This window comes from Amblyomma mixtum, chromosome 4 (assembly GCF_055824585.1).
Source record: "Amblyomma mixtum isolate Tamu chromosome 4, ASM5582458v1, whole genome shotgun sequence".
Classification (NCBI taxonomy): domain Eukaryota; kingdom Metazoa; phylum Arthropoda; class Arachnida; order Ixodida; family Ixodidae; genus Amblyomma; species Amblyomma mixtum.
Window position 1 is genome coordinate 121,531,822 of NC_143015.1, and position 26,099 is coordinate 121,557,920.

The window sequence follows — 26,099 nt, forward strand, 5'->3', positions numbered from 1 at the left end:
AGTTAAGTCACCTTGAGATGTTCGGACAAATTTCATTTTCCTTTTCAAGTTCCTCTTTTGTTCACCTCTATCGGCCACTCCGCTAATCCGCTGGCCTCCGCAATTAAGAGAAACGAGAAGAAGACAATGCTTATTCCGGCTGTAGAGGGCAAGGCAGGCATCGGCAGAGAAAGGCTGCCGACGGTGAAGTCTTGAGGTTGTTTGATGATGTTCGCATCTAGATACATAAGTTGCAGTGGAACTTTTTGCGACTCATTTCAGCTCTCTCTGTAATCGCGTCCTCGTCTTCCCCTCCGCCCTGCGCAATGCGTCTATGAGCTTTTGGTTCCGCGCGGTGTCCGGCGAGTCGACACTTGTATGACGTTTACTGAAGCTGCGATAAGCGCCCCCACTGCGGGAAACAAGGGTCGTGTTTGCCAAGAGGCCCTGCGTGCGCGCCGCAGAGTGATACGTGGATTCTGCCTCTGATAGAAAGGGTAAAGTTTCTGAAGCACACAGCAGACCGTTGGGAGCAGAGTTGCTGTCGGGGAAAGACGAGAAGTGGTGTGTCTGCCCAAGATGGTCGGCCAGAGAGCTTCAACACCGTTTTCTTCTGGCAAATGGCGACTACTGTTGTCGACTGCAACGCTACTCTGCGCGCTCTCAAACTCATCGCTGGCACTTGGTGGGCAATATTCTCTTAACTACTTGCTTGATTTTTTTCTGGAGCTGACCTCCACAGGAGTTACATTTTCGCTGTCATCTCTTGCCCAGAGTTGTCGTTTTGTCCCCAGTCTGAGTCAGCAACGCAAGTAAAAGCAGCAGACTTACTGGGTTTCCGCTTTTCTCGGGTGTTTAATAGCCCTTCTCTTCTTTAGTTACTGTTCTGCCTAAATTTTTTTCATTTCCTTCTTAACTTAATCATTTTGTTACTGTTGCCGCTGCTTTTAAGAGTGTCTATCCGGTTTCCGCCTCGTTACTTTACGCAGCACCGGTTAGGTCTTGCTGGACAAACGACGACCAAAGGACGTGTATCCCAGATGTCAACGGCACCCATGCAAGGCTTCCGTACGCCAAAAGTCGAGTGGTGACGGATGCAGTTGCTGAGTTATAGAGCTTAGGATGTATGTATAGCGTCGCTAGACGGAAGAAATATGAGGAGAGAGCCTTTCGTTTTATCAGGCTGCTAAAAGAAACTTCTCGCTCATGCATTGATTTGAGGGTTGTGATTTTTGATCATTTGTGGAAGAGTTTTTCTACTTTGACATAAAGTGTACTAGTTATTCCATATTTTATCGCACTTAATGTAAATATGGGCTATGAACAGTGACAACGCTGACTAAAAAAATCCAGCTCGAGGCTTCATATGAACATAAAGGCCCCTTGCTGTTAAGCCTCGGCGCTGACCGTTGGGCTTTCTTACTCTGGTAAGGCGCATACTTGGTATCTTTTCGCAGTGCTTTATTTACACAAATGCTCAGGGGAACACCTCTTTATCTGCTAACACGCGTTCAGGCTGCGCTCTCTCTTTTTTATCTAGCTTTCTCTCCTTGTTACCGTTTCGGAGACACTTTTTAGACCAATTTGTCTCTGAGAATTTATCTTTAATTAGTGTGGTACCTGTGTTCACATTAATCTAATTTTACTTTATTTGCCCTGGCACATTGTGATGAGAGCACTCTGTTAAAACTCTTGCTTTTACTGGTGTTTTAATCTTACATAGAAGCTCCGCCGTACCCGGTTATTCTGAGATTCAGTACATTAATGCAATCATGGAAGGCAGCCTATACGTTTTTCATTGCAGAGTGCATTGCGAAGCTACTTCTGAACCACTCGCCTTAGTGTTGTCTCACCTTCCAACGTATCATAAGCTAGCAATATTTTTTTCATCCCGCAATTCAAACCGTTTCTGCTTAGTTCGAAAATGAGCGCGTTACAACAATCCGTCACATCGCCCATGTCACTCGGCAGAGCACGTGTTTACTGGCGTGAATCGCAAGGCGTATGCGGTGAGTTCTTACAAATCAATGGTGTGGCATAACTTCTAGCATGACCAAGGTGTTGTGCAGTGAAAGAGAAAGGTTTGCCACTCAGGTTTTCCCACGGGATTGTGTCAGTCAGGTTGACCGGACGCCATGCGATCGACAGATGAGCCGCGGTGGACTATGGCGAAGACTGTCGGGGCGATGAATTAGTGGAGCACCTGTTTATACGAATAACGTCAGGAAATTGACCGAATTTTCATTATAGAGCTTTTTCAGTGATCATCATGAGCAGCAGGAGCAGTCTGACTACACCCACTAAAGAACAAATCTCTCTCCCATATCTCTCCCATTAGCCATGCCTTCTGCCCGCTCCGACCACCATATCCCTGCAAACATCTTGATCTCATCCGCCCACCTATCATCTTTCTGCCGTCACCCTGCTACGCTTTCCTCCTCTCGGTATCCAGTTCATTTTCCTTAACGACCAGCGGTTATCTTGCCTTCGCATTACATGTCCTTCCCAAGCCCACTTCTAGCTGATTTCGACAAGGATGTCATCAACCCACGTTTCTTCCCTCACCCACTCTGCCCTCTTCCTGTCGTTTAACGTTACAGCTATCATTTTCCTTTCCATAGCTCCCTGCTTTCAGCTCAACTGAAGATAACCCTTTTCGTTACCCTCCGCGTTTCTGCACCATAGGTGAGTACCGGTAAGATACAGCTGTTATACGCAGGTTATAGTGGGACTAGAAAAAGAAGCAAGAAAAATCTGTCCCAGCCCATCAGCTGTTATACAGGGTGTTTCACCTAAGCTGTTACAATTTTTTTAAGAATAGGCTTTTTGAGTTTGAAGTGCGCTTTTTTTGGCATAGCGTTGTTTACGGTGTAGTACATCAGAATACAACTAAGACGAGCTAACTAGCAGGCTGGTTAACTACTATCGATTAACGAACTTTGGAACTATTACTATTAGGCTCTTTAATTATTGAGAGGCGTGTGGCCAACCGTGATGACGATCTGAATGAACCTGCCAAATGCACTCTACCCAATTCTTATTCTTATAGTTATTTTGCTCTCTTTATCAGGATCTGTGTTCACTACTTGTCCTAAGCAGTCGTATTGCCTATAAGGGAGATGCTATCCTAATATACGTAATAAATACTGCAAAATGCTGTTGACGCCTACATTCGCGGAACACAAGGCAGGCCGTAAGGCGCGGTCGCGCTTCAGTACACGAGTTAGGTCGCACTTGGAAAACTAAAAATTGTTTTTTGAGGAAAACAAATGGCGCAGTAGCTGCCTCACTTCCTCATGGATACCTCTACAGCGCCGTGAGGGAAGGGAGCTCGAGAAGTACCAGACTCTGAAGAGAGGATGATGATGATGATGAAAACTTTATTTGGAACAAGGGAGTTTTGGACACGTCGGTCCTTGGGCCCCCGCACGGCCCCACTGCACTCAAACGTTCATGTACCGGAGGCTCATGACGCTGGCAGCCCGGCCTGCGGCGATAACTTGCTTGGCCGGGTCCTCAGAACGCAGTAGGGCCTCCTAAGCCTCCCAAGTGGTAAGGTGCTCTAGGCCCCGCGGGGGAGGATCAGCCGGACAGAGGAAAAGAATATGGTCGAGAGTGGCTTTGGAATGGTGGCAGAGGGTACAGGAAGGGTTCGTGTGGACTGGGTGATATCGCGATAAGGGGAGGGCAAAGTGCGTGTTTGGAGCCGTCTCCAAAGTGTCTGATGGTAATTGTCGAGGGAAGGATGGGGCGGGGTGTAGAGCCGACGCTCGGCTTTGCAGGCCTGCGCCATTTCACTGGATGAGTGCATGCGCTCTCGCGAGAACCCCAGGTCGGAGGCCGCCGGTGCCTGGTTGAGAGAAGCTCGGGCTAAAGCGTTGGCGGCCTCGTTTCCGGGATTCCCGGAGTGGGCAGGCACCCATATCAGCTCCACATGGCGGGGCGGGTGCGCGGTGAGGCAGTCCAGTATGCAAAATGCAGGGACGTGAACTCTCCCGCTAGAAAAATTTAGTATGGCAGAGAGGAGGTGGCCAGAGGCGGCATGCATTCATGCAGTATTTTTCCCCATCTTTCGCAGACATGGCTGCACAAAATAAAGATATCTATATCTGCACAAAATAAAGATATCTAATTTTCGATGAAACGCCTTATTATTGACATTCATCGAGACGAGTGAAACTATAAAGCGGTAGTGAGTGCAAGATTTTTCTGGCCAATTTTTTTTTTTAATCTGAGCAGAATGGGAGTCGCGACGTGTTGTGGCCTTTCAGTATTAAGGTCCCCAGAAATATGCATGATGCATTGCGCGTTCTTATCGCAAAAAGCATCGATTTTAATTTCTTCGGCATACGAACAGGAATAGAACTTTGTGCTGGACTACTTGTTCATGATTCTTTAAAGATTGGATGTAGCGCTATTATGAAGACCACAGGTAGAGGATGGCACAGCGCTCTTCTTTATTTTGCTTTCTTTCTTTGTGGTCTTCCTAATACAATTACATCCAATCTTGAACGAATAAAATATACCCGCATCCTTACGCGGTGGACATATGGAATAAGCCAACTAATTTTTCATTCCGTTCTCTTCACTTTTCTGCGCGCCTGAGGAAAAAGCTGGGGGGTCCATAGCAGGTGGTCATATATGCGGCAAACTTGCGCGAATACATTTTATATTCCAGCTAATCGCAGAGGCCATCCTCTTTCAACGGACACATAGGGTAATTTGAAGTTGACTTATGTTGATGAATAATGGCATGCTGATCACAATGAGAGTGCGATTGGGGAAGATGAATCAGAAAGCGACAGAAAATGGAAAGGTAGGTGCCGCCACCTCCGCCAGTTTTCGGAACCTAACTGAGCAAGCCGAGGCAACTTACACTTTCGCTTTGCCGCTGTGACGGCTGATTTTAGGCTTCCGGCTGTATTTCCGGTCTTTGGAAGCTGCGCCTCTGATTGGTCGGAAAGTTCTATTTCAAATGCATCATAGAAAAAACTATGCTCATTTTATGCTCATATGCTAGCATTGAAGCCTCACCGAGCAGAAAGCCGGCTGCAGATGTCCGGCGGTGTCTACAAAAATGATGATTGGCTGGCGGGCAGAGGCTTCATGCGTGACGTCACCAGAGCAAAGAATTTCCATTGCCTGGAGACAAGTGACATCGCCAGACCAGGTTCGTCCCTGTGAAGCCCTAACCTGCCAACCGCCGCGTGAGGCGTACGGAAAGAGGTCTCGAAGAGCAACCTACGTCTCACAAACCCCACCGGTCACTTCCGGCAAAAGGCATCATCAGCATCGAAGGGTTTCGCATGGCAGCACGTAATGGAATAAGGGTTCCCTGAGTTTTTCTGCAGGTGAATTCAATCCAGAAGGCTTCTGAAACTTTTATTAGCAGTTTTCTGAGAAACTAAGCCAATTTTTAGCAAGAAAACTCATCGGTAGAGATCCGGAGGAATAATATATCCGCCTTTGAAACGTTGATATTTGCCTTTAGTGCACGTACGCAAGATATTCTGCTACTGACGGCATCCTTGAACTAGGTACTTCTAACGTGAGATAAAAAACAGCTCGGGAAAAAAGATGAAGGAACACAATTTACCTTCGATTTGCTGATGACGTCGCCATGGGTAATGATCGCAGTGTATGGTTGAAGACGTCAAAAGCTGAAATACAACAATGGGACGAAAATTCAGTTTGAAGGCAACTAAAGCATTAACAAAGATTGGATCAGGTGCTTCTCTTCACGATAAGCAGTTGTGATTTGGAAAGAGTACAGGAAGCATCTCACAAACATCTTACAGCTCATAAGCATCGCCTTACCAATATCAATCAAGAGTAAGTGTATAACGGTTGTACCTTGAAAGTACTTCCCTGTGTACGCATCCTGCAGGCTAACTAAAAAACGCTAAAGAAAAAATGATCGAACTAACGTTAACAGGCAGAAAGAGAAAAGAGTAGGCCTGGGAGTAAAAGCCAGGTAACGGCATCTCAGTTGAAATCAAGAAGAGAAAAAGGGACGCAGGAATGACACTTATTGCGAAGCGAAGAGAATTGATGACCCTTTAAAAAACGTGTTATTTTTTTTTTTTGCCGTATACGTGGAAGAGCCCCAGTGGTGAGACTGAAAATGAAGTAGACCTCGTACTATGCGCTCGCCCTGGTAAAGTGCAGGATGTGGCTGTCCTTGGAAAGGTGCGTTGTAGCGACCACCGAATGGTAAGGTCCCGAACAAGCTTAGACCTGAGAAGGGAACGGAAGAAATTCGAGAAGCGGAAGCCCCTTAACGAGTTAGCTGTAAGAGGGAAAGTAGAGCAATTCAGTATGTCGCTGGAGTACAAATATTCGGCTCTAACTGAGGAAGGCGATCCTAATGTTGAAAGAATGAACGATAACCTCACAACTATCATTACGGAGTGTGCACTAGAAGTAGGTGGTAGGATGGTTCGAAGTGACACTGGCAAGCTATTTCAGGAGGCGAAAAATTTCATTAAGAAACTCCAAAGCCTGAAAGTGTCTAACCCGACGGACAGAATAGAACTAGCAGAGCTATGAAAGTTAATCAATAAGCCCAAGGTAGCCGACATAAGGAAGTTTAACATGGAGAAAATCGAGAACGCTCTAAAGAACGAAGATAGCCGAAAAGCAGTGGCATAAGTAAAAACAAGATGTATGAGCTTAGAGACAAAGAGTGCAATGTCATTAGCAATATGGATAAGGTAATTAAAGTAGCCGAAGAGTTCCACACAAATCTATACAGTAGCAAATGTAATCAGAACGTTAATAAGAAAGGCAGAACAGCAAAGAATTTGCACATCCCGCCAATAGCGAAACAGGAATTAAAGAAAGCCTTAAAGAAAGAAATTAAAGAAAGAGAGAAAGAAAGAAAGAGAGAAAGAAAGAAACGAAGAGAGAAAGAAAGAGAGAAAGAAAGAAAGGAAGAAAGAAAGAAAGAAAGAAAGAAGGAGAGAAAGAAAGAAGGAAAGAAAGAAAGAAAGAAAGAAAGAAAGAAAGAAAGAAAGGAAGAAAGAAAGAAAGAAAGAAAGAAAGAAAGAAATAGACAACGAAAGAAAGGAAAGAAAGAAAGAAAGAAAGAAAGGAAGAAAGACGAGCACCATAACTACTGAGCCACCGCGGTGGACCGAGAAAGAAGAGTAAGTGGAGATGAAGGGGCAATGTCTTTGGCCTGGAAGCGGACGCCCTTGTGCTGCTGCTGATAAAACAATTCTCCCATAACATTTACTGTTGATGGTCGCATTTACTGCGGGTGTCATAATGCTGCACTCGTCCGAGCACCGCCATCATGCTATGTGGCAACTTAAAAGCAAACGTCAGACCTCTCCAGAGTATGACAGCTTGTAAATTTCAGATATTGACTAGCTGTTTCTCTTTAAGGCCCATCTCCATTGACACGTCCGAGGCGCACGAGCGCAGCGCCTACGCGCCCAGCGCCGCGCCGCGCCGCGCCGCGACAAGCGTCGGAAAGCATACCCAACTCGATGGCCTGTCGCCTCCTGTCGCTGATACTCGCGCTCAGCTCAGCTCCGCGAAGAAAACGGCGCGAAAGGCCGTACCGAATGCCGAGGCAACTGCGCTCTCTGATTGGTTACACCGACCGCAAACCAGCGAGCCACTTCCGGCGCCGGCGCGAGCGAGGCGCGAATATCTGACACGGACAGATATTTGCCACGCGCCAGCGCCAGCTCGCGTCTGCGCCTCGCGCATGCGCAGACAGTCTCTGGCATACGCTGGTACGCGTAGGCGCTGCGCTCGTGCGCCTCGGATGGGCCCATGGAGATGGGGCTTTATCTTTTTATGTGACGTGCGCGTAAAACTGGTTGAACTGCACAATGAACTAAAGATAATTTTCACACTTGTTCAGCAAATGCTCACTCTGTGACAGATGTTTGTATTTAAAACATGGTGGCTCTCCGGGATTTTGTCGCCATTTGTTAATATCTGCTGCCTTTTTTCCTTCCTCACAGAGGTGAGTGTAAGCAACGATGGGCCTTCGATCCTGGATTCGACCATCACCTTCCGGGCGGAGCTGCTCGGAGGAGAGTCGTCGACACTCTACTACGTCTTCCAGCACAATGTGCCGACTGCGGATCAGCCCCAGATGATCACCAACCGAACGGTTGCCGTGCTCCCAATGACTTTCCTCGCCGACAGGGACCTGCCCGGGGAATACGTAATGCGAGTGTCCGTGCTGAAGGAGTACTTCTTCGTAAAGCGCAAGATCGCTGAGGGGTCCTGCAACTTTATGCTCACCCGTGAGTGCGGCTTATACACGTGGACTGCCTTTTCTTGAGCGTACGGCTTCTTTTGGGTGTCGCTTAAAGTTATCACATCCTTTGCCTGTCTTCTTTTTTTCGTGTTTTTTTTTTCAGGTACCTTCGTTTCGATTAAAGGGAATTAGTGCAGTAGGGGAAGAAAAATATTTTACACAAGATTCAGAAATCCGTTCTGTTACTTCTCTCCAGTATTGCATGTATTCCTTGAAAACCAGATCACTCTATCTTGCAGTACGAGTCTTCTGTAAATTTTTTGCTGATGGTACCTTTTATGACACAGCTTAGATGGATGCTTCATATGGTACGAGGGACCGGTATACGAGAACTTTCAACAAATATTGCGGTCGCTCATATTTGCAGGCAGTGGACAAACCAATCAAGAGGACCATTCACTCATATCCTCTGAAAAGGAAAGCAATGAGTCAAAGTGGACCCTGCGTATTGGCCCGGGGGCAGCAGTAGCGCCTGCTGTAACACCCATTCAGAAATTCGTCTGATACTAAACACAGCTTTTGATCGCTCCCCGAACATATCCTGTCGACTGGTCTTCAAGTCATTATATTTGCACTTGTCATCTAGGGTCGCTAGTGTGTGTGTAAATTCGTTTAAGCAGTTTGTATTTCACTCATTACTGCAACTAATGTCTATAATTTAATGTTTCCTTTCGAGAAGTACTAGCGACGAGGCCCCTCAAGTGGCGGCTCGACAGTATTTTTCTCCACTTCGTCTGCTTTTGTTTCTACGAACTCTGGAATAAGACGAAATAGGTAGAATGAAGAGCCTTGGTGACACGAACATTTTTGCGCACGGGCACCCGTTCCTCGTCACATTCAACTCCGTTGTAGGTAGCTGGATCCTAACCAACCTATCTCGCTCTTAACTTATAAAACGTCTATGACCAACCTAACGGTGCATATCCCACTGCATCGTTTAACGTTTTCACCGGTTACCCAGTCACTCACAAGGGAGCTTTTAAATGAAATAAAAACAGCGCAAGGAACGGGACGAAACACGAAGGAGCAAAACACAGACACGGGCGCTGACTAACAACTGAAATTTTATTTCGATGCAGGACACATATGTAAGGTACAAAGAAGGGGGTGTGTCCAAGGCGATCCTGCACAATCACCGAAACAGTGTAGTCACGTCCATGGGTAAAAACGATAAAAAGGTGAAAGGCCGAAAATTACAAAAAGCGATAAAAACCACGGTGTAAGAGGCCGGGACGGAAGGTGAAACCGATGATAACCGATATACACATAGCCAAAAGGCAAAAAACTGCGTTAAACTAACGGTGAAAAAAACGGGACTAAAATCGCGGCACAAGGTGATTAACAAAAAAGACAGAGAGGGGCATTTAAGAAAAGGATTAAATGTTTACCCTGCCTCTAAGAAAAGCCAATTCTTTTTGCGACAAGCACAGGGAGGGTGTACTCACACATTATTCCTTTGCGTTCTGGATTTCGAACGCTTCTGCGATTTCCTTGGATATCCTATCCCGTCCTCTAGCAAGAATTGTGCAGTGATTGAAAGCTGGGGAACAGGTTTCGTCCGGATCAACATCCTTACGTTTGCACTTTTTGCAGTGCTTGGCAAGGTGCCCAGAAATTGCAATACTGTCTACATTGTTCCTGTGCTCTTGAAGCCTAATGTTGAGGCAATGTTGAGCCTAATGTTGAATGTTGCTCTTGAAGCCTAATGTTGAAGCCTAATGTTGTTTTGCTCCTTCGTGTTTCGTCCCGTTCCTTGCGCTGTTTTTATTTCATTATGGAATACCAACTATCCCGGCATCTTGCACTTCTGAGCTTTTAAAGGCTGGCATGCACGCGCTTTCGCTGGTGTCTATTCACCTGAAAACGGTGTGCAAATTTAGGTGCAAAAAAACTTTACGTTATGTTTTTCTCCATCACTGTATTCCCTCACAGAGGAGATTGTGGGAAAAATTGTCGTCTCTCAAGACGGTCATGTACTGCCCGACAACCAGACCATCGTGTCGACCAATCGAACAACAAATTTCACCTTCGAGTTTTACGACCCCAGTGGCTATTTCAATAACTCTCTCAGCGGCCGCTCTTGGAAGGTGAGAATAATCCCCCCCCCCCCCCCCCCTTTATTTAGGTAGGCCAGGTTATCATGGCACGTGAACTTTTTTGCCGCTGATAAAGTAAGGTTTGGATGTTCTTGCTTCATTATTTGCTGTCTAGCCTCTTCATCATTTCAGGAGATTGGGTTATTTTGTTCAAGAGTTGAGTAACGCAGCGACACGTGCGTTAGCACACATTCTGTAACCATACATGAGTGTGAAATTTCGTATCTGATTCGTAACTTCCTTTTGCGTGCTTTTTGCGGGAAGCGCAGGCGCTTTGGGTTGTCAGTTGTGAGAATATAACCTGTGTTTTTTTCAAATAATCTTTCAGTTGTTAGTAGCGCTTGTCCCTTTCCTTCCTTCTCTGTCTTTGTTCCTCGTCACAGCGCTGGTGAAGTTGTCAAGAGTTCCTACGCTGCCATTTCGTTGGTGCTCTTTGGCTGTTCGCTTTAAAACAAAATTAATGACTGGCTGCCTTTGGCTCTGCTATACTTACCGTGTAACTTTGACAGCCTAAACAAGAAGCCCCCTCCCGCGATTGGCCGTAGCTGCTTCCTTCCCTATTTTTTTATTTGTGTGTTGTTTCACTCTGTTTACGCACAAATTCTGCGACATTTTTTCTTTTCTGTTAAATCTTACTTTTCCAGTCAAGCCTACCAAAGGCATCAGCGTATCTGTGTTAGTTCGATGTCTTTAATGGAGCTATTTCAGCGCAAAAGCGCAGTGCAGCCGTGAATAGCACTCTCTTGAACATTGTTCGAAGTGTTGTGCCGCTCATTTATGCTCACTCCATGATAAGCGCCATGACAACCGGAGTTCCAAAAACTGTGTTGGGAGTTGCGGCTCGATTTATCGACAAAATGTGTTCGAATTTACGCCAAAAGCTTGAAAGAGGACTGTCTGCTTGAGATCACGAATACACTCAGTATTCAAGCCTTGTCACTTTGGCTCCCTCTGCTAACTATGGATACGGGGTGTAACGCAAGCGGGACGCATAATGAATGCAAGAACGAAGCACGGTTTAGGTTGGTTTATGGGGTTTAACGTCCCAAAGCGACTGAGGCTATGGGAGACGCCGTAGTGGAGGGCTCCGGAAATTTCGACCACCTGGGGTTCTTTAACGTGCACTGACATCGCACAGCACACGGGCCTCTAGAATTTCGCCTCCACAGAAATTCAACCGCCGCGGCCGGGATCGAACCCGAGTCTTTCGGGTCAGCAGTCGAGCACCATAACCACTGAGCCACCGCGGCGGCTGAACGAAGCACGGGACAAGCGCATAGTCCTGTGTTTCTTCAGTGTATTCGCCCTGTGTTCCAAGAGCCTAATGTTTACGCATTCTCCAATAACCACAGCAGCAAGTTTAACTGAATGCAGCATGTTTTCCACCTCTTATCCATTCAGCTGGACCATGGCAAAAGTCTTTACGGGCCCAACTTGACTGTGAATTTCGCAGACAGCGAAGATCACTCTGTACACCTCACTGTCGTGGCCTTGGTGAACAGTTCCGTCTCCACCCCACCCCAAATCAAAATTGGCTCCTTTTCGCGCAGCGTCAGCCCCAGAGGTGAGTTGCACCTTTGCCTGCCGTGGCAGTCAGGTCCACCGCGGGTAATGCACGAGACGCACGCAGCAGGATATTAGCCCCAAAAATTTTCATTTTCCGTAAGCTACATTGCACTATACTACTGCAATGCGACCTAGAAAATAGACTACGCCTCTGTGTAGGTAGTCTGGCTATATTTCTACAGGTGCTGGCCTTAAGGTCCATTTCTTTTTTTATTGAGCGTTTCGTTGCTCTGCTTGCAATAAGAGCAACGATAGCAATAATACGATAACAAGAATGTCAATAATATAACTGCTGGCCTGTTCGCTCCTCGGCATCCGGAGAGACTAACCGAGCCCCGACATCCATAAGTCTTAGCACAGACTGTGGCTGAAACATCATCACTGGCTGCTATCTCTCTCTTTAAGAGGGTCCCTGAAAGAGAACACTTTACAACTTGCACTTTGTTCATGCCACTGAGTTTGAACCTGAGCTATGCTGGCGGGAACTCACTACAAATCTGAGCCCCAGAATGACAGAAGAGGTGACAGTGAGATTTCTCATGGTACATAAATATTTGGGGGGCATTTAAGCTCCCTCCTTAAGGGTGTGACCCGATGGCGTTGATGGGTCTCGTCAGCAACTCCCCTTGTCCACGCTGACAAGGACACTGTTTCCATGTTACTCGAAGGACCACACGACATGCGGGTAAAGCACCGCTTCAAATAAGCACTACGAACGTGCGTGAGTGGCCTAGGGGCAGTGTGTCTAACTCGCAGCCCAAGGGCTTACGTATCCTAATGACGTTTGAGTCATTGTGCTACCTTCTAATCACAAGTTTGAAATGTTTGAATCACTTTTCGTTATCCGACCAGCCAGGCACTTCCGCACACAATGGCAACGACGGCAACTACTCCGGATTCTCGGCCGAACGAGGCCTTTAACCCTATCTGGTTAATATGAAAGCGTGGCGTAAAGAGCCGTAAACACGGCTTCACCCAAAACTCATTAAGCAGTGGGGACACACTCGTGCACACTTTAACTTTTATCATGGCCGCAGCACACGTGGCGAGGCCGGTGCATAGATGCACTAAAACGCTTGAATCAACCGAAGGTAACAACATCTCCTCCCTCTTGCTCCACCTATGCTAGCGCACAAGGGAGACACACACGGAAGACAGGTCACCGATGCAACTTCTTTCCGAATCCATTCGAGCTCCGACGGTGGCGACACCATGGGTGTGTTTAGCTAGCAGACGCTCCTGCATTCATACGCATTGAACGTCATACTTTAATGAATTGTCGGTTACGTTTCCCGCTTTAATTAAAAGAGCGTGTTACCATCGAAAGATTCAACACTTTTTTTCCGTAGTAACTGCGTTCAGCGACGTTGCGCTGCTCCAATGAAGCTTTTCGCACCGTGATTACTCTCGCTTGACGTGTACGCTCACAACCGATTCCGCAATGAAAGATCCTCGGAGGGAAGATTCTTTCTAGCAGCGCCTTTTGCTTAATCCACCGGAAAGTTAATGCTGCCAACAGGGGAACTTCTTTATGCCACAATTCTTTTGAATCGCTGCATAAACTATGTCCTTTTGGACACAAGCTTCGAATTGGACTTCGGTGACGAGGTCCTAGAAGAAATTAAGTTCAAATTTAGTGTGGCACAGCCACACCGCGGAAGGTGCAAGACCAGTGGAATAAACATATGAAAAGGGAAACAGATAACTTTTATTAAATTATGTTAACACCAGATTTCGCAGCATGCATCGCCACAAGAAGTCGATGAGCGTCAAACGCCGCAGTTAGTCAGGGCGATCGAGCGCATTGTAATTCCTTTTCACACACCTCTCTCTGCACATTACAAACGTATTATGTGCTGGACTTGGACGAGTGTTCGGCGGCAGCTAGCAACGCCTAGACTTCAGCATAACAAAACATGGGACGTTATCATTATGTTTGATTGGAGGTCCTCGCTTGCATCCCCGAACGAATGAATGGAAAACTTCATTGGGAGATTTGGAAGGGGGATGTGGGTGAGGTCGATAGTCTGGGACCCTCCATGCTCCTGCTACGAGTGTCTTTTGGGCCGCAAGCCCAGAGCTGGACAAAACTGCTTCTTACGCCTCGATAGTTGGCACTGCATTTTGATCGTCAGGTGGATTATTTGGAAAGGCCCACACCATGTGGCACAGGCCTGCCTTCTCTCCGCACAGTTTGCATTTTGGGCCGTAAGGCCCGGGGCTTGTTAAGTGGGGACGGGTGGGCGAGTTTTAAGTCTCAGTCTATAATGCACGCATACCTCGCGCCGCCTGCGAATACTGCTTCAAACGGCGCAATACCGTGAGCACAGTAACAGAATACTCAACTAACAGCCCCTCAATAAAGAATACATTTCGCAATGCGCGCATCTATAAAGCGGCCGGAGCTTTCTTTACCATGTGCTTACAATGCTTCTTCTATAGCTTTAGGCCTATACAGCGAGCAGTAAAAATGGCGCTGCTCCAACGACATGAAGCACGCGACTTTCGTGTCGAGCTGTGAGTGCACGAGTCAAACTAAGAAACCACAGCCCTAGTTTACTCAGAAGAAAGCGTTCACTCACTCTTGCTTCACAGGAGTCTTCCGAAACAAGTCACTACTGGCCACTGAAAGGCGACCACGGTCTCAATTTAGTTTATTTATATCCTTCTTCAGACAGCAGCGGGCCTCAGGAAAAAAAAGGAAGCTTTTTGACAAGCTCCCGAGGCCCACAGCAACCGGCAACAGTGCCACCATTGGTCTCATGAAAACGAAGGCACACATAAACATAAGTCACAATTCACAATCTATGTATGAACAGTGTTACGCAGAAACTGGCGGAAACACGAAGTGAGTGCGCATTGGGAAATAAACGACAAATAACATACAAAATTCAAAGCATGGACAGAACGCATCATTGAGCATTCTGTGCACAGAGATTATAGCATTTTACTTTACTGTAGTAAGCACATAGCTCACAAAGGCCCGTACCGCGCGCACTACCGACGTATCCTTTGCCCATCATTTGTAGTCAAATCTTTCGGCAAGCCGCGTTCTCCTTGCCGGACACAAAATTGCGAACAGTGTGTCTTTCCTTACCTCCCCCGTTGCACCCTTGAGCAGAGCACAAGCTCGACATTGCAGCTACACAAACTCGCCCTCACTAGACGCCAGAAAGTGCTCCTTCGCAACTCCGCTGCAGATAAGCTAAGGAAAGCGACTGAAACCTATATCCTCCCAGCAAACCAAAAACCTCTCAGAGACGTCTAGCTAGACGTCTCTGAGAGGTTTTTGGTTTGCTGGGCATAGACCCAGGCATGGAGCCGACGGCTGCGTCGGCAGGAAAAGCGCTTCTCTCGGCCCTCTTGGGGAGCAGCAGGGAGCGGCAACCGGCAAGTTCAAAGGATGTCGCTACTTTTGGTTCCCTGAGGGGCTTCAGGTGTGAGCGGTGGACAATATTTGCTGGTAAGGCAGCACTTAATGGTGGATGCGACCAAGATAGGAAAAGACAGGGGTGCGCAAGTCACCTGCTCCAGGGCTTTGATTTGCCACTTCATTCAATTTTAAAAGTACTGGCCCAAAATATTACCTCCCCCCACCCGCAGTGGCGAGAGGTAGGCAGCAGGATATGGGACGAGGACCCTTAACAAAGTGAGTGCGCAAATATCATCCACTGTTTTATTGGCGTCGGCGATTGTGATAAAATGCTTAAAATTCTAATGTAGATGTCTGGAGCGCTGAACTATGCTGAAATAGTACACTTTATGCTCCTTGAATCCACGCCAAGGCGATATAAATATACACTATAAATTGCATATTTACCACGGCTCTAGCTAGTCTACATAGCTTCCTTTGCAAACACTTTCATTCATCCGTCTTCCTCTAATCCCCGCTGTTCTCATCGTTATTAGTGGTATCTTATTCCATACGAAGGTTTCATAAACCCTCTGTGATCCTCTCTACTTGCAAAAAGTATTCTCCTCTCCATTTTTCTCACAGAGGTGCTTGTCACCAACGATGGGCCCGCCATCTTGGATTCCACCATCACTTTCCGAGCAGAGCTGCTAGCCTCAGTGCTTCCGACTGTCCGTTACGTGTTCCGACATAATGTACCATCAGCGGGTCAGCCCGAAATGATCACAAATGGAACGCAGGCTGTCCTGCCAATAACCTTCCTCAGCACTAGGGACCAACCGGGCGAATACCTCATGGTTGTGTCCGTACTGGAGGATGGCCCCACAAATCGCAGTATCGCCGAAGGGTCCTGCCAGTTTTCACTCACCCGTGAGTTTTTCCTTGACGCTGAGATCCTCTCCCTGTTTATGCAATGTTCTTCGCATCCTAATTCACGCGTGTTTTCACGGATCCGTTGCATTCGTCAATTCGTCACTGCAAATAACGCTGATTCCTCACCATGCTCTGTTACCTCCGGCGTGCCTCAAGGTTCCGTGCTTGGGCCGCTATTGTTTCTAATATACATTAACGATCTTCCAATTTCTATTAACTGCACAATCAGGCTTTCGCAGATGATTGCGTTATTTATCGAGTAATCAAATCCGCTTCAGACTCATCCTTACTTCAAAGTGACCTAAATAAGGTATCTAGTTGGTGTAATGTTTGGCTCATGAGACTGAATACTAACAAGTGTAAGGTCATGCGTATTTCACACCGGTCTGCTAACGAAAATCTTATTCCCTACAATATTTCAGGTTCTCTCCTTGAGCAAGTTACCACATATAAATATTTAAGGGTTCATATAACTTCTAACCTTTCATGGCAGGCACATGTTGATTATATTGTTAACAATGCTAACCGCATGCTTGGCTACTTGCGTCGTAATTTTCCCATGGCTCCATCTTCTTTAAAACTGCTACTTTATAAAACCTTAGTTAGATCTAAATCAGAATATGCGTGCTCTGTGTGGGACCCGGGACTTGAAACTCTTACTAATCAGTTAGAGTCAGTACAGAATCGTAGCGCCAGATTCATTTTGTCTAACTTTTCCCGCACTGCTAGTGTAACTACAATGAAAAATACTTTGAACCTTCCTAGCCTTTCCCTTCGCAGAAAACTCGCGCGAATACTAACTTTTCACAAGATTTACTACCACAATAATCAGCTAAAGCGGGATCTTCTATCTGAACCATCGTTCATATCATCTCGCACGGATCATCGCCACAAGGTACGCATTCCATACTGCCGAAACAATGCATATTTTAACTCGTTTATACCAAAGACGGCGAGCGATTGGAACCACCTGCCCACCTTGGTTGCTGACATCTCTGACACCTGTTTATTTAAAAATGCCGCGGAAAACTATGTGTTTGACTAAGCTGTTTTCTTACGTAATCTGATTTGTATTTTGTTCAAGCTTACGTTTTTTCATTCCTTGCTGTATTACATTACATTTTCCGTTTACTTTTTGTTTTCATTTTGCTGCATTGTTTTTACTTTTTTATCCACTCCCTTCTGTAACGCCCCACTGGGGCCCTGAAGGTATTGTAATAAATAAATAAATAAATAAGGGTCTTGTAACTTGTTTTAGGCTTTCCTCGAGGATTCTGGGACTACAGCAGTTTTTATAGCGTCAGGTCTTCCTGTAGCTCGTTCCTCAGTTTCGCGCCGCCGTAGTTGTCGATGTCGGCGGCGGAGCCGGCGTCGCTATGCACCTCACCGCACCTTGTAAGCAAAACAAAGAGGATGCGCCAGTGACGCCTCTTCGCCGCCGCTGATAGCCCTCGCACGAGTACGCTCTCGTTGGTGGTTCCTGCCCCATCGGTCTTTGCTGCTTGTGGTTTATTCATCATAAGTGAATCACCTATTCCAAACAAAAAATATTGTTTTCAGTGACTTAGCTCATCTTAGCTCGCTCCTCAGTTCCATCTTCCTGGGCCTCGACGCAGTCCTCACCACAGAGCTTGGCGTCACGCCAAGATGGCGCGCACCAGTAACCGTCTTCACGTCTTGACAGCAGCGCCGTCGGTGGTCGCTTTCTCGGCGAACTTGGCAGCGGGCCACGACGGGCGGCTGCGGCGCAGGTCACATGACAAGAAAGCGGGCCAGATTGTGCGGAAGGGCATAAGACAGTACATATGCGCTGGAGCATTGGAGAGGAACATCGTTAGAATATTTTTTTTTCACCACAGATAACACTCTACACACTCGCGATACACATTCGTAACCATCCTGGGTTTCTCTTTTTTTATTGTTTCGGACGTTCTCCACATTTAGGGCTGCGCGCCTTGTCTTCTTGCAAACCAAAGCAGCCGAGGGAGTTCTACATATATGTACAAAAACCAAAGCAATCAGAAGGATAATGAGAAGGACAGTAGAGCCGAGCAGTTGAAATCTCCACCAGTAACGAAAGAGGAAGAAAGCCTTAGGAGCAATGCAAAGGGGAAAAAAAACTGGTGAAGATCAGGTAACAGCAGATCTGTTAAAGGTCGGAGGAGAGATTGTGCTATAGAAAAACTAGCCACCCTCTATACGCACTGCTTTATGACTTCTAGCGTGCCGGAAGCTTGGAAGAACGCAAGCATCATCTTAATCCATAAGAAAAGAGACGTCACGGACTTGAAAAATTTACAAAGCGATCAGCTTACTGTCCGTTGCCTACAATGTGTTTAGTAAGGTAATCGCTAATAGGGTCAGGACTCCATATGAACCAGATGATCAAGACGAGATTCATAATGGCTACTTGATAACAGACCATATTCACACTATCAATCAACTGATAGAGAAATGCGCAAAATATAACCAACCCCGATTTATAGGCTGCATACATTACGACAAACCATTTGACTCGGTCCAAACATAAGCAGTGATGCAGGCATTACGAAATCAGGCTGCACATGAGCCTTGCGTAAAAATACTGAAAGATATTTACAACGGCTGCACCATAACCATAGTACACCATAAAGTCAGCAATAAAAGTCTAATTAGAAAAGGTGTCCAGGCGGGGAGAAGCAATGACTCCAGTGCTATTCACCGCCTATTTAGAGGATTGATTGATTGATTGATTGATTGATTGATTGATTGATTGATTGATTGATTGATTGATTGATTGATTGATTGATTGATTGATTGATTGATTGATTGATTGATTGATTGATTGATTGATTGATTGATTGATTGATTGATTGATTGATTGATTGATTGATTGATTGATTGAAAGTTTATAACAGCTATATCTTACCAGTGCTCACCCATGAGACAGAAACGCGTAGACTAACGAGATCACCTTAAGTTGAGGACAACGTAGCGAGCTATAGAAAAAAAAATGACAGGTGTAAGGTAAAAGAGAGGGAGGCAGCGTAATGGATCGGGGGATCATAATGGATCAGTTTACTTACTAATTCAAAATAACCCTTCCCTCCGCTGCTCGGTCGTGCAGAACATGGTTAACTGTTCACCTTCCGGCATTCATACAAATCTTATCGTTAAAATATATCATGCATCCTACAAACCGAATCAGAGTTAACAGAGTGGTTGCACTGTCGTCCCAAAATGCTTCAACTTTGCTGAAAGATACCCATGAGATTTATTACGAAGGCTGGCACGGAGGCTTTCTTAAAATATCACCTGTTCCCGAAATTGTTACTTATTCTAGGATTTGAACGCCTGCTCCAGTTTCACTAGATTTTAATTTGTTATCTAGGTCTTACGTTCATTTACTGCTTTTTGCAGGAAATATTGTCGGAAAAATTGTGGTCTCCCAAGGTGGCCATGTACTGCCCGACAACCAGACCGTCGTAACCACCAACCAAACGGCAAACTTTACCTTTGACCTTCACGACCCCGGTCGGTTCTTCAATAGCTCGTTCAAAGCTATGCCTTGGAAGGTAAGAACTTTTGAGTGACAGTTCACACGTAGATCTGAAAGATACGTGTTATATAACAAAAAACGTCCGATTACGAAATTCGACGTTCCCTATTTGCTGTCTCGGCTGTACCTCCATTTTAGCGAAATGTAGCATTTTTCACATGTTGGCAAAAGCGCTCCGACGTGGTGGAACGGAAGCACTGTGAAAATGTGCGCGCTTGCCTGCGTTCCGTCTCTGAGGTTTTCGACACCAGCTCGGTTGATAAGAATTCAAGGCAACGGCTTCAAGACCTGTATGGCTCCCTCACGAGCACGTGAGGGCAGCACATTGTGGAAGGCGCCACATCGTCCCCATGCCTTGCATTCTGCTTCGGGCAGGCATTGATACAGAGTATATTCATAAAAAAGATTTAATGTGTATTACAAATATATTTCACTTACTGGTACCGACTCAACTACCGCTTGACATGCCTGCAAGAAATCAAACTTTTTTCTGCTGACTTCTTATTTCAGCTCGATCACGGCCTGGCTCATTACTACCCCTATTTCACCCGGAATTTCACCGACATGGATGTCCACTCTGTTCACCCTGCTGTTGTGGAACTGGTCGACACGCACAACTCCACCGAACCACTTATCAAACTTGGGTCCGTTATACGAAAAGTCACTCCTACAGGTAAGCACGGTCACCAAGTCATCATGGGTGACGTACGCCGCACACACAGAGGACTATTATGATCGAAACTCTCATTTTGTGTCAACTATCATGCTCTAAAATGCTGATCAAAACGTGTATCCACACATGCTTGTAGATAGCCGTTGAAATTTTTCTTATCATGCCGATCATTTACCTTTGCTCTATTTCGAGTCGCTCAGAATGTTTATAATTGGTGCACCTTAGCCGCAAAGTACAAAAAAAAAATACTGTGCTCTATCGTTAAAGACTTGGCCCTTAGTACCGATACAAATACAATACAAATACCTTTATTTCAACATCAGGGATGTTAGAGGTGCACCCAAAAAGCCTATGACTAGCTTGACAGAGGCCCTCACCCCCGTACATAAAAACCGGCAGCAACAGAACACGGACAGAACAATAGAAAAGACTACAGTGTATAGGTAAAATTAGTGCACATTATTAGTGAACAAAAATTAGTGAACATCCTCTTGCAATAATAGATAAGTGAAGTCGGAAGTCCCGCGATATCTGCGCAGCATCTCCACAATCAGCATAGGCCGTTACATTCCAACCTTTCCATAAGACTAACTCCAGCTTGACTGACTGATACATCCCGCATAAAAGACAAGTCGTTATACGTACACCTCGAATGAAAAGTATCCAAGCCAGGCTGAGGACAATGTTCTTTCATCTTCACCGCTAAGAAACTTTAGAGTGTCAGAAAGAAGGTAAGCGTAGTGCCGCAGAGTACAACAATTACCCTAATGGCTTGACGACATACAGTCCATAAAGTCGACATGTCACGTCTCAGCGGAGCGCTGGCCAAAGCAGGCGGTCACCTGTTGAAAGCAACCACAGCTTCATGGGAAATGTTATCCACTTTGAAGCGTACGAATTCTTTCCTTTTTTTTGTTTTTCTTTTGCACTGACATCAACGGCGAAATATGGGTGGACAAAGCCAGTGTGAATTAGAAGCTGTCTTTATACACAAAACTGCAATTTATTTCTTGTTTCTACAGAGCTGAGAAAAGTCAGCGGACAACCGATCGTACCAAGACGCCATCCCCGACGAAAGGTCACCCGCCAGGCCCAACTGAGAAGCACATAGTATGAGACAGAGAGGCTAAGTACGACGCACTGCACAGAGCACGTCTGCCTCGAAGAGATGGCACAGATATAAGGGACGGGCTCGACCATTGCATTGCCTAGTGAGCTGTACTGGCTCCTTCCAGATGGTGGACAGCTAATGCATCTGTTCTGAATCACGCCCCATTAAAGTGGCTTTCGCCCCTTCAAAGACTGTCTTGTACTTCTACCACCTCACAAGCAAACGGTGCGGAGTGCCAGTGTTGCAAGAATAAACAATTATTCATTCGTCTTCTTTTTTCACCAGAACCTACATCTGGAAGGCCTTCAAGAATTCTCAACCTTTTTAGTCGGAAGAGGCGTTTTCTGCATAGCACTGTCAGCCGTGTAGTGTATCAGACTACAGCTAAGACGTGCTAATAGCTAGGCTGGTTAACTAACTTTGAGTAATCAACTTATTATTAATACTGTTAGGTTCTTTTTTCATTTACAGGCGGGTAACCACATTGCAGGTGGCGTTTTGCCCTGCTACTTGGAGAACCGGTTACGCTGTCAACTCCGCCGACGATGACTATAGACGCGAAACGCAGGAGCGGGTGCCTAATAGCTGCGCTCTAAAATTCTAAAAACTGATATGAATATTACTCACGTTGGCTACTAGCCTCTCAATAAATGAGGAGGCTAACAATAATAGTTAAAAAGTTAATACTGAGTATTGGTTCACCTGTCCACTAGTTAGCGCGTCTCAGCTGTATTCTGATGCACTACACTGCTGACAAGGTTATGTGGAAAAAGCGCTCTTTTGACTTCAATAAAAACGGTTTTTTTTTCTGTTAAAGGCAGAACAACTTAGATGAACAACTTAGGTATGCGTTCGAGAATGAAACGAGTCGTGTGGACTGTTTGATCGCTGCACTATGACTAGCAGCTACGTGCTCGCAGTAGCTAGTTTGAGCTGTATGGTTGAAGTCACCTAAACAAAAAACAGCAATGCGCGCTAAGATCTCTATACCGTATAAGCTATTGTGCGCCAAAAGCCGATGCATGGACGAATAAGTAGGGTAGTGCGAGCGTTCTCTGGATAACGGGAGCCACTACCGGGCGCGTAGCGCGGAATTACATCGGCTTCTTGCATGTAGCAGAATAGTTCAGCTCAGTGTGTACCGGTAGGCTGCGTCTTATAGCATACAACAAACCCTTTCGAACAGTTTGCACTTTAGTCCATCTGCCTTAGTGCGGTCTCAGCTGTTGAACAAGACAGCCGAACAACCAGAGGACTGCTTTCGGGAGCCAATGCCGCTAACCACACGAACTTAAGAAGGCAGAGTACCCACTTATCGTAAGCTGCGTAGAGCTGGCGGGCCCCGAAGGCATTCTATGGCCTTCGCCTTGAGGATGGACGACCGATTCCTTCTCTGCTTGCTGGCCGCGTTTAACTTGTGCAACGGCACAGAGAAGCCTACACGCCTGCGACGACAGCTCATCTGCGGTGAGCCATTATGTAAGAGCCCCGCAGCAGTCGGCAGGTCACGTGGACACAAGCTCAGAAAGAAGGTCATCCTTCAGACCAATCTAAAGGCTTAAAGTTTGCGACAGCAATGGAGAAAAGATAACTTGCAGACGGCACCTTTGTCTCGAAGAGATTGCACAAAGAGCACAGAGGTCACAGATACAGGGGCTGGTTATACTAGTGCGCAGTTTTGGCGACCATGGTGTTCTTTAGCGCTGTCCCCTGGCTCGTAATAGCTGGCAGAAGACCACTAAGTCAATTTTGAATGGCGTATTTCTAAGGTTGCTTTCGTCATTTAAAGACTGCACACAAATATTCAAACTTAACACCTCACTAGCAAAATGTGAAGAATGACATCTTTGCGGGGATAAAGAGTTATGCTTCATTCATTTTTACAGCGAAAGGTTCTATACGGAGCCCAACGAGGTGGTTCCGCGGGTCGACCGTGACCACCTCACGGAAACACACCTATAGACACTGCTGTTGTTAGCTAGCTCTGTCCCTGGACGCCATGTAGCAACCATGCAGTTGCTGTGCTGGCGACAAGCGCAAGAAGCACAGCAACACCTTCCACTGAGTTTAAGACGTTGCGCAACTGAGCATAAACACTTGGCCGTTTACTCCGTTCCACGCAGCCTATGGCTATAATGCCTAGAAGAAGGTTTAACCCTAGCTCTCGATTTAGAAAACTGGAAGCTGCATACCCTACGATGCTTTCTTCTATATCGAGGACATAGAAGGAAACAGCTCTGTTGCACGCAGCCATTTATCTAAAACTCGTATAAAAACGTTCGGTATTGAAACTCGCAGCACGGGCATCTTGATCGTTTCACTGTGAATATATAAGCTGCATGCTGTAGCACTTACGCTTTACGGTAAAAGTAAAAAAAAATGAATTGCAGGACGCGCCATGATTCCTACAGTGCTGCCCCGCAAGCCGGTGCACAGACAGATACGTAGACCAGCCTTCTGTTCTTTCTTTAATTGGCACCACCATATTGCGTGAAGCTCAATGACAGAATCGCCCTGGCTTCATGCAAGTTGCTGAAACACCAGATGAAGCGGGAGGACCTTAGAGCATTCAACAAACCGCTCCGGGCAGTCCATGTGCCTGGTATAGACTCTTCTGTTGAGTGCGCCCGAGGAAGAACCGAAGAACGGGCTGCTTTGAAGTACAAACATCTTCCGTAACCAAGGTCGATGACCACACGAACAACTTCAAAAGGCATAGTGCCGGCCTACTTCTCATCAGTTCTTGTGGGCCCCGGCGAAATTCAAAGGAAGTTTAAGACGGACGGCTAATTTTCAGCTTGCTCGCCCCGTTCAACTCTAGCGCGATGGTGTAGAAAATGCCTAAACCAGTCTCGACGACAAACATGCTCCAATGAGCTGGTCACTGAGAACCTTACAGGGTACGGCTGGTTAATCCATTGTAGGACCAGCAAAGATCAACGTGAGAAATAAGGAGCTAAACACATCGCCGAACGTATGGGGCCAGGAGCCTTACAGGCTAACAGTGGTCACGACGAACTTTATACTATGCCCATCAAGAAATTCTTTTCACACATTCTACATGATATTACGCTCTACGCCGCCCTTCATTTCCCGCCGGAAGGACCCGTCAATACACAAAAGCACAGTGTGCTTTTCAGCCGCCTGCTGTACGCTGTGGTACGGACATTTCCACACTGTACTTATTGCCACTGTGTAAGAGCCACCCCAGTTACACCTTGCTAAACCTCCCTTTCTCCTTCTTCCTTACCCCTCTCCCACGTATATGGCCTTATGGTCTCAATATCTGCGCCGTGAATTCCAACATCTTGTGCGCTAGCACATGCGATACGCACTCCTTACTCTTCCTTCCCTTTGTTCCCAACTGAGCGACGAGCGGCTGAACTAAGGTCCTCATCTTTGTATTCAGACCGATGGCGTGACACTGGTCTGGTGTATCTTTTAGGGCGAATGCTCTACTTCACGACCAAAGCTGCAAAAGCCGGACCAGCCCTGAAGCCTCGACGTTGACCTTTACCTTGAATAAATAAGTAAAATAAATACTGCCGCTAATTGGATTCGAACCCGCGGCAGCGCAAACTGATCAGCTTGGCTGGCTTCTGCACGAGAGCACTACGCTATCGCCGCAGTTTTTTTCTTTATTGCATGGAAGAACTTCCGTAGAAAGTACGCTATCGCCGCAGACAGTCACGCTTCGTGTTATGTTGTGTTCTTGTTGTTAGCCTTTGAAAAGATGGCCCATACCCACACTGGGGGATCGGCCAAGAATCGGGAGGCAAAGGCAACGCACTCTCGCGCTGAGCATTGCCCATAGTCGTCTTCATCAACTGCTTCCATCTGTATTAGGTTGCTTCGGCTTCCCTAAGCCGACACACGAACTGTTGCCTCTCATAACACGTGGCCACCCCTCCCAAAGTCTAGAGATATACGCCAGGGTTGCCCACTGTCTGCAGTTCTCTTCGTCCTTTGTATGGAATCTTTGTTGCAACAGATTCAAAGTTGCAAGCCGATACGTGGCTTCCCTATTCCAGGCCTGGGCGATGTTAGAGTAGCAGCGCATGCTGATGATAACTCCGTTTTCGTTAGGAACACTGACAGTTATAGAAATTTCTGCAGCTTTTTCACACCTACCTGTTAGATGCGCGCCTGAATTCGATTAAAAGCCAAGCGTTATGCTTTGAAGATCCTTTGATGATAAATGACGGTGTCTAATGGGTTGTCGGAGTAAAAAAAAGTCCATGGCGTCACGTTCCTAGCGTCAGATGAAGTAGCCCGTACCACCTGGAACAAAATAAAACGCAAGGCTGAACAGCTAGCCAGTCGAGGTCGCCAGAACTTTGCACCTACTTTTCCGAACGAGCATGCCTAATTAGAGCCAGTATAACAGCATCTGTCTCCTCCAGAGGTTGCCACCGCGCGTGGCTATTTTTTCTGGGACGGACATGCAAAGAGCGGGGTTTTTGTTCGCTTGCCAACAAACATGGGTGGTTTCAGTATTCGAGGCCACCTCGAAGTTATACGTCGTGTGTTGGCCTTAAGAGCAATGTGGGATCTCAACTTGAAAGGGCCC

General features: G+C 46.4%; 1 protein-coding gene across 1 annotated transcript; it reads left to right on the top strand.

Annotated features, from left to right (window-relative positions):
* Positions 1 to 548: 548 nt before the first annotated feature.
* On the top strand, positions 549 to 21,614 carry LOC149348113 (uncharacterized). Its single transcript, XM_089587925.1, has 8 exons — positions 549 to 664; positions 7,959 to 8,246; positions 10,193 to 10,347; positions 11,758 to 11,920; positions 15,920 to 16,204; positions 19,607 to 19,761; positions 20,256 to 20,418; positions 21,441 to 21,614. The coding sequence occupies exons 1-8, from the start codon at positions 559 to 561 to the stop codon at positions 21,527 to 21,529; spliced, it is 1,404 nt and encodes a 467-aa protein (XP_089444051.1). The 5' UTR covers positions 549 to 558; the 3' UTR covers positions 21,530 to 21,614.
* The last annotated feature ends 4,485 nt before the right edge of the window (positions 21,615 to 26,099 follow it).

Excerpts from the sequence above, each read along its gene's own strand:
- LOC149348113 (XM_089587925.1), top strand. The coding sequence starts at position 559 with ATGGTCGGCCAGAGAGCTTCAACACCGTTTTCTTCTGGCAAATGGCGA. Across the intron at positions 665-7,958 it reads AAACTCATCGCTGGCACTTG|AGGTGAGTGTAAGCAACGAT; the intron begins GTGGGCAATATT and ends CCTTCCTCACAG. Across the intron at positions 8,247-10,192 it reads CTGCAACTTTATGCTCACCC|AGGAGATTGTGGGAAAAATT; the intron begins GTGAGTGCGGCT and ends ATTCCCTCACAG.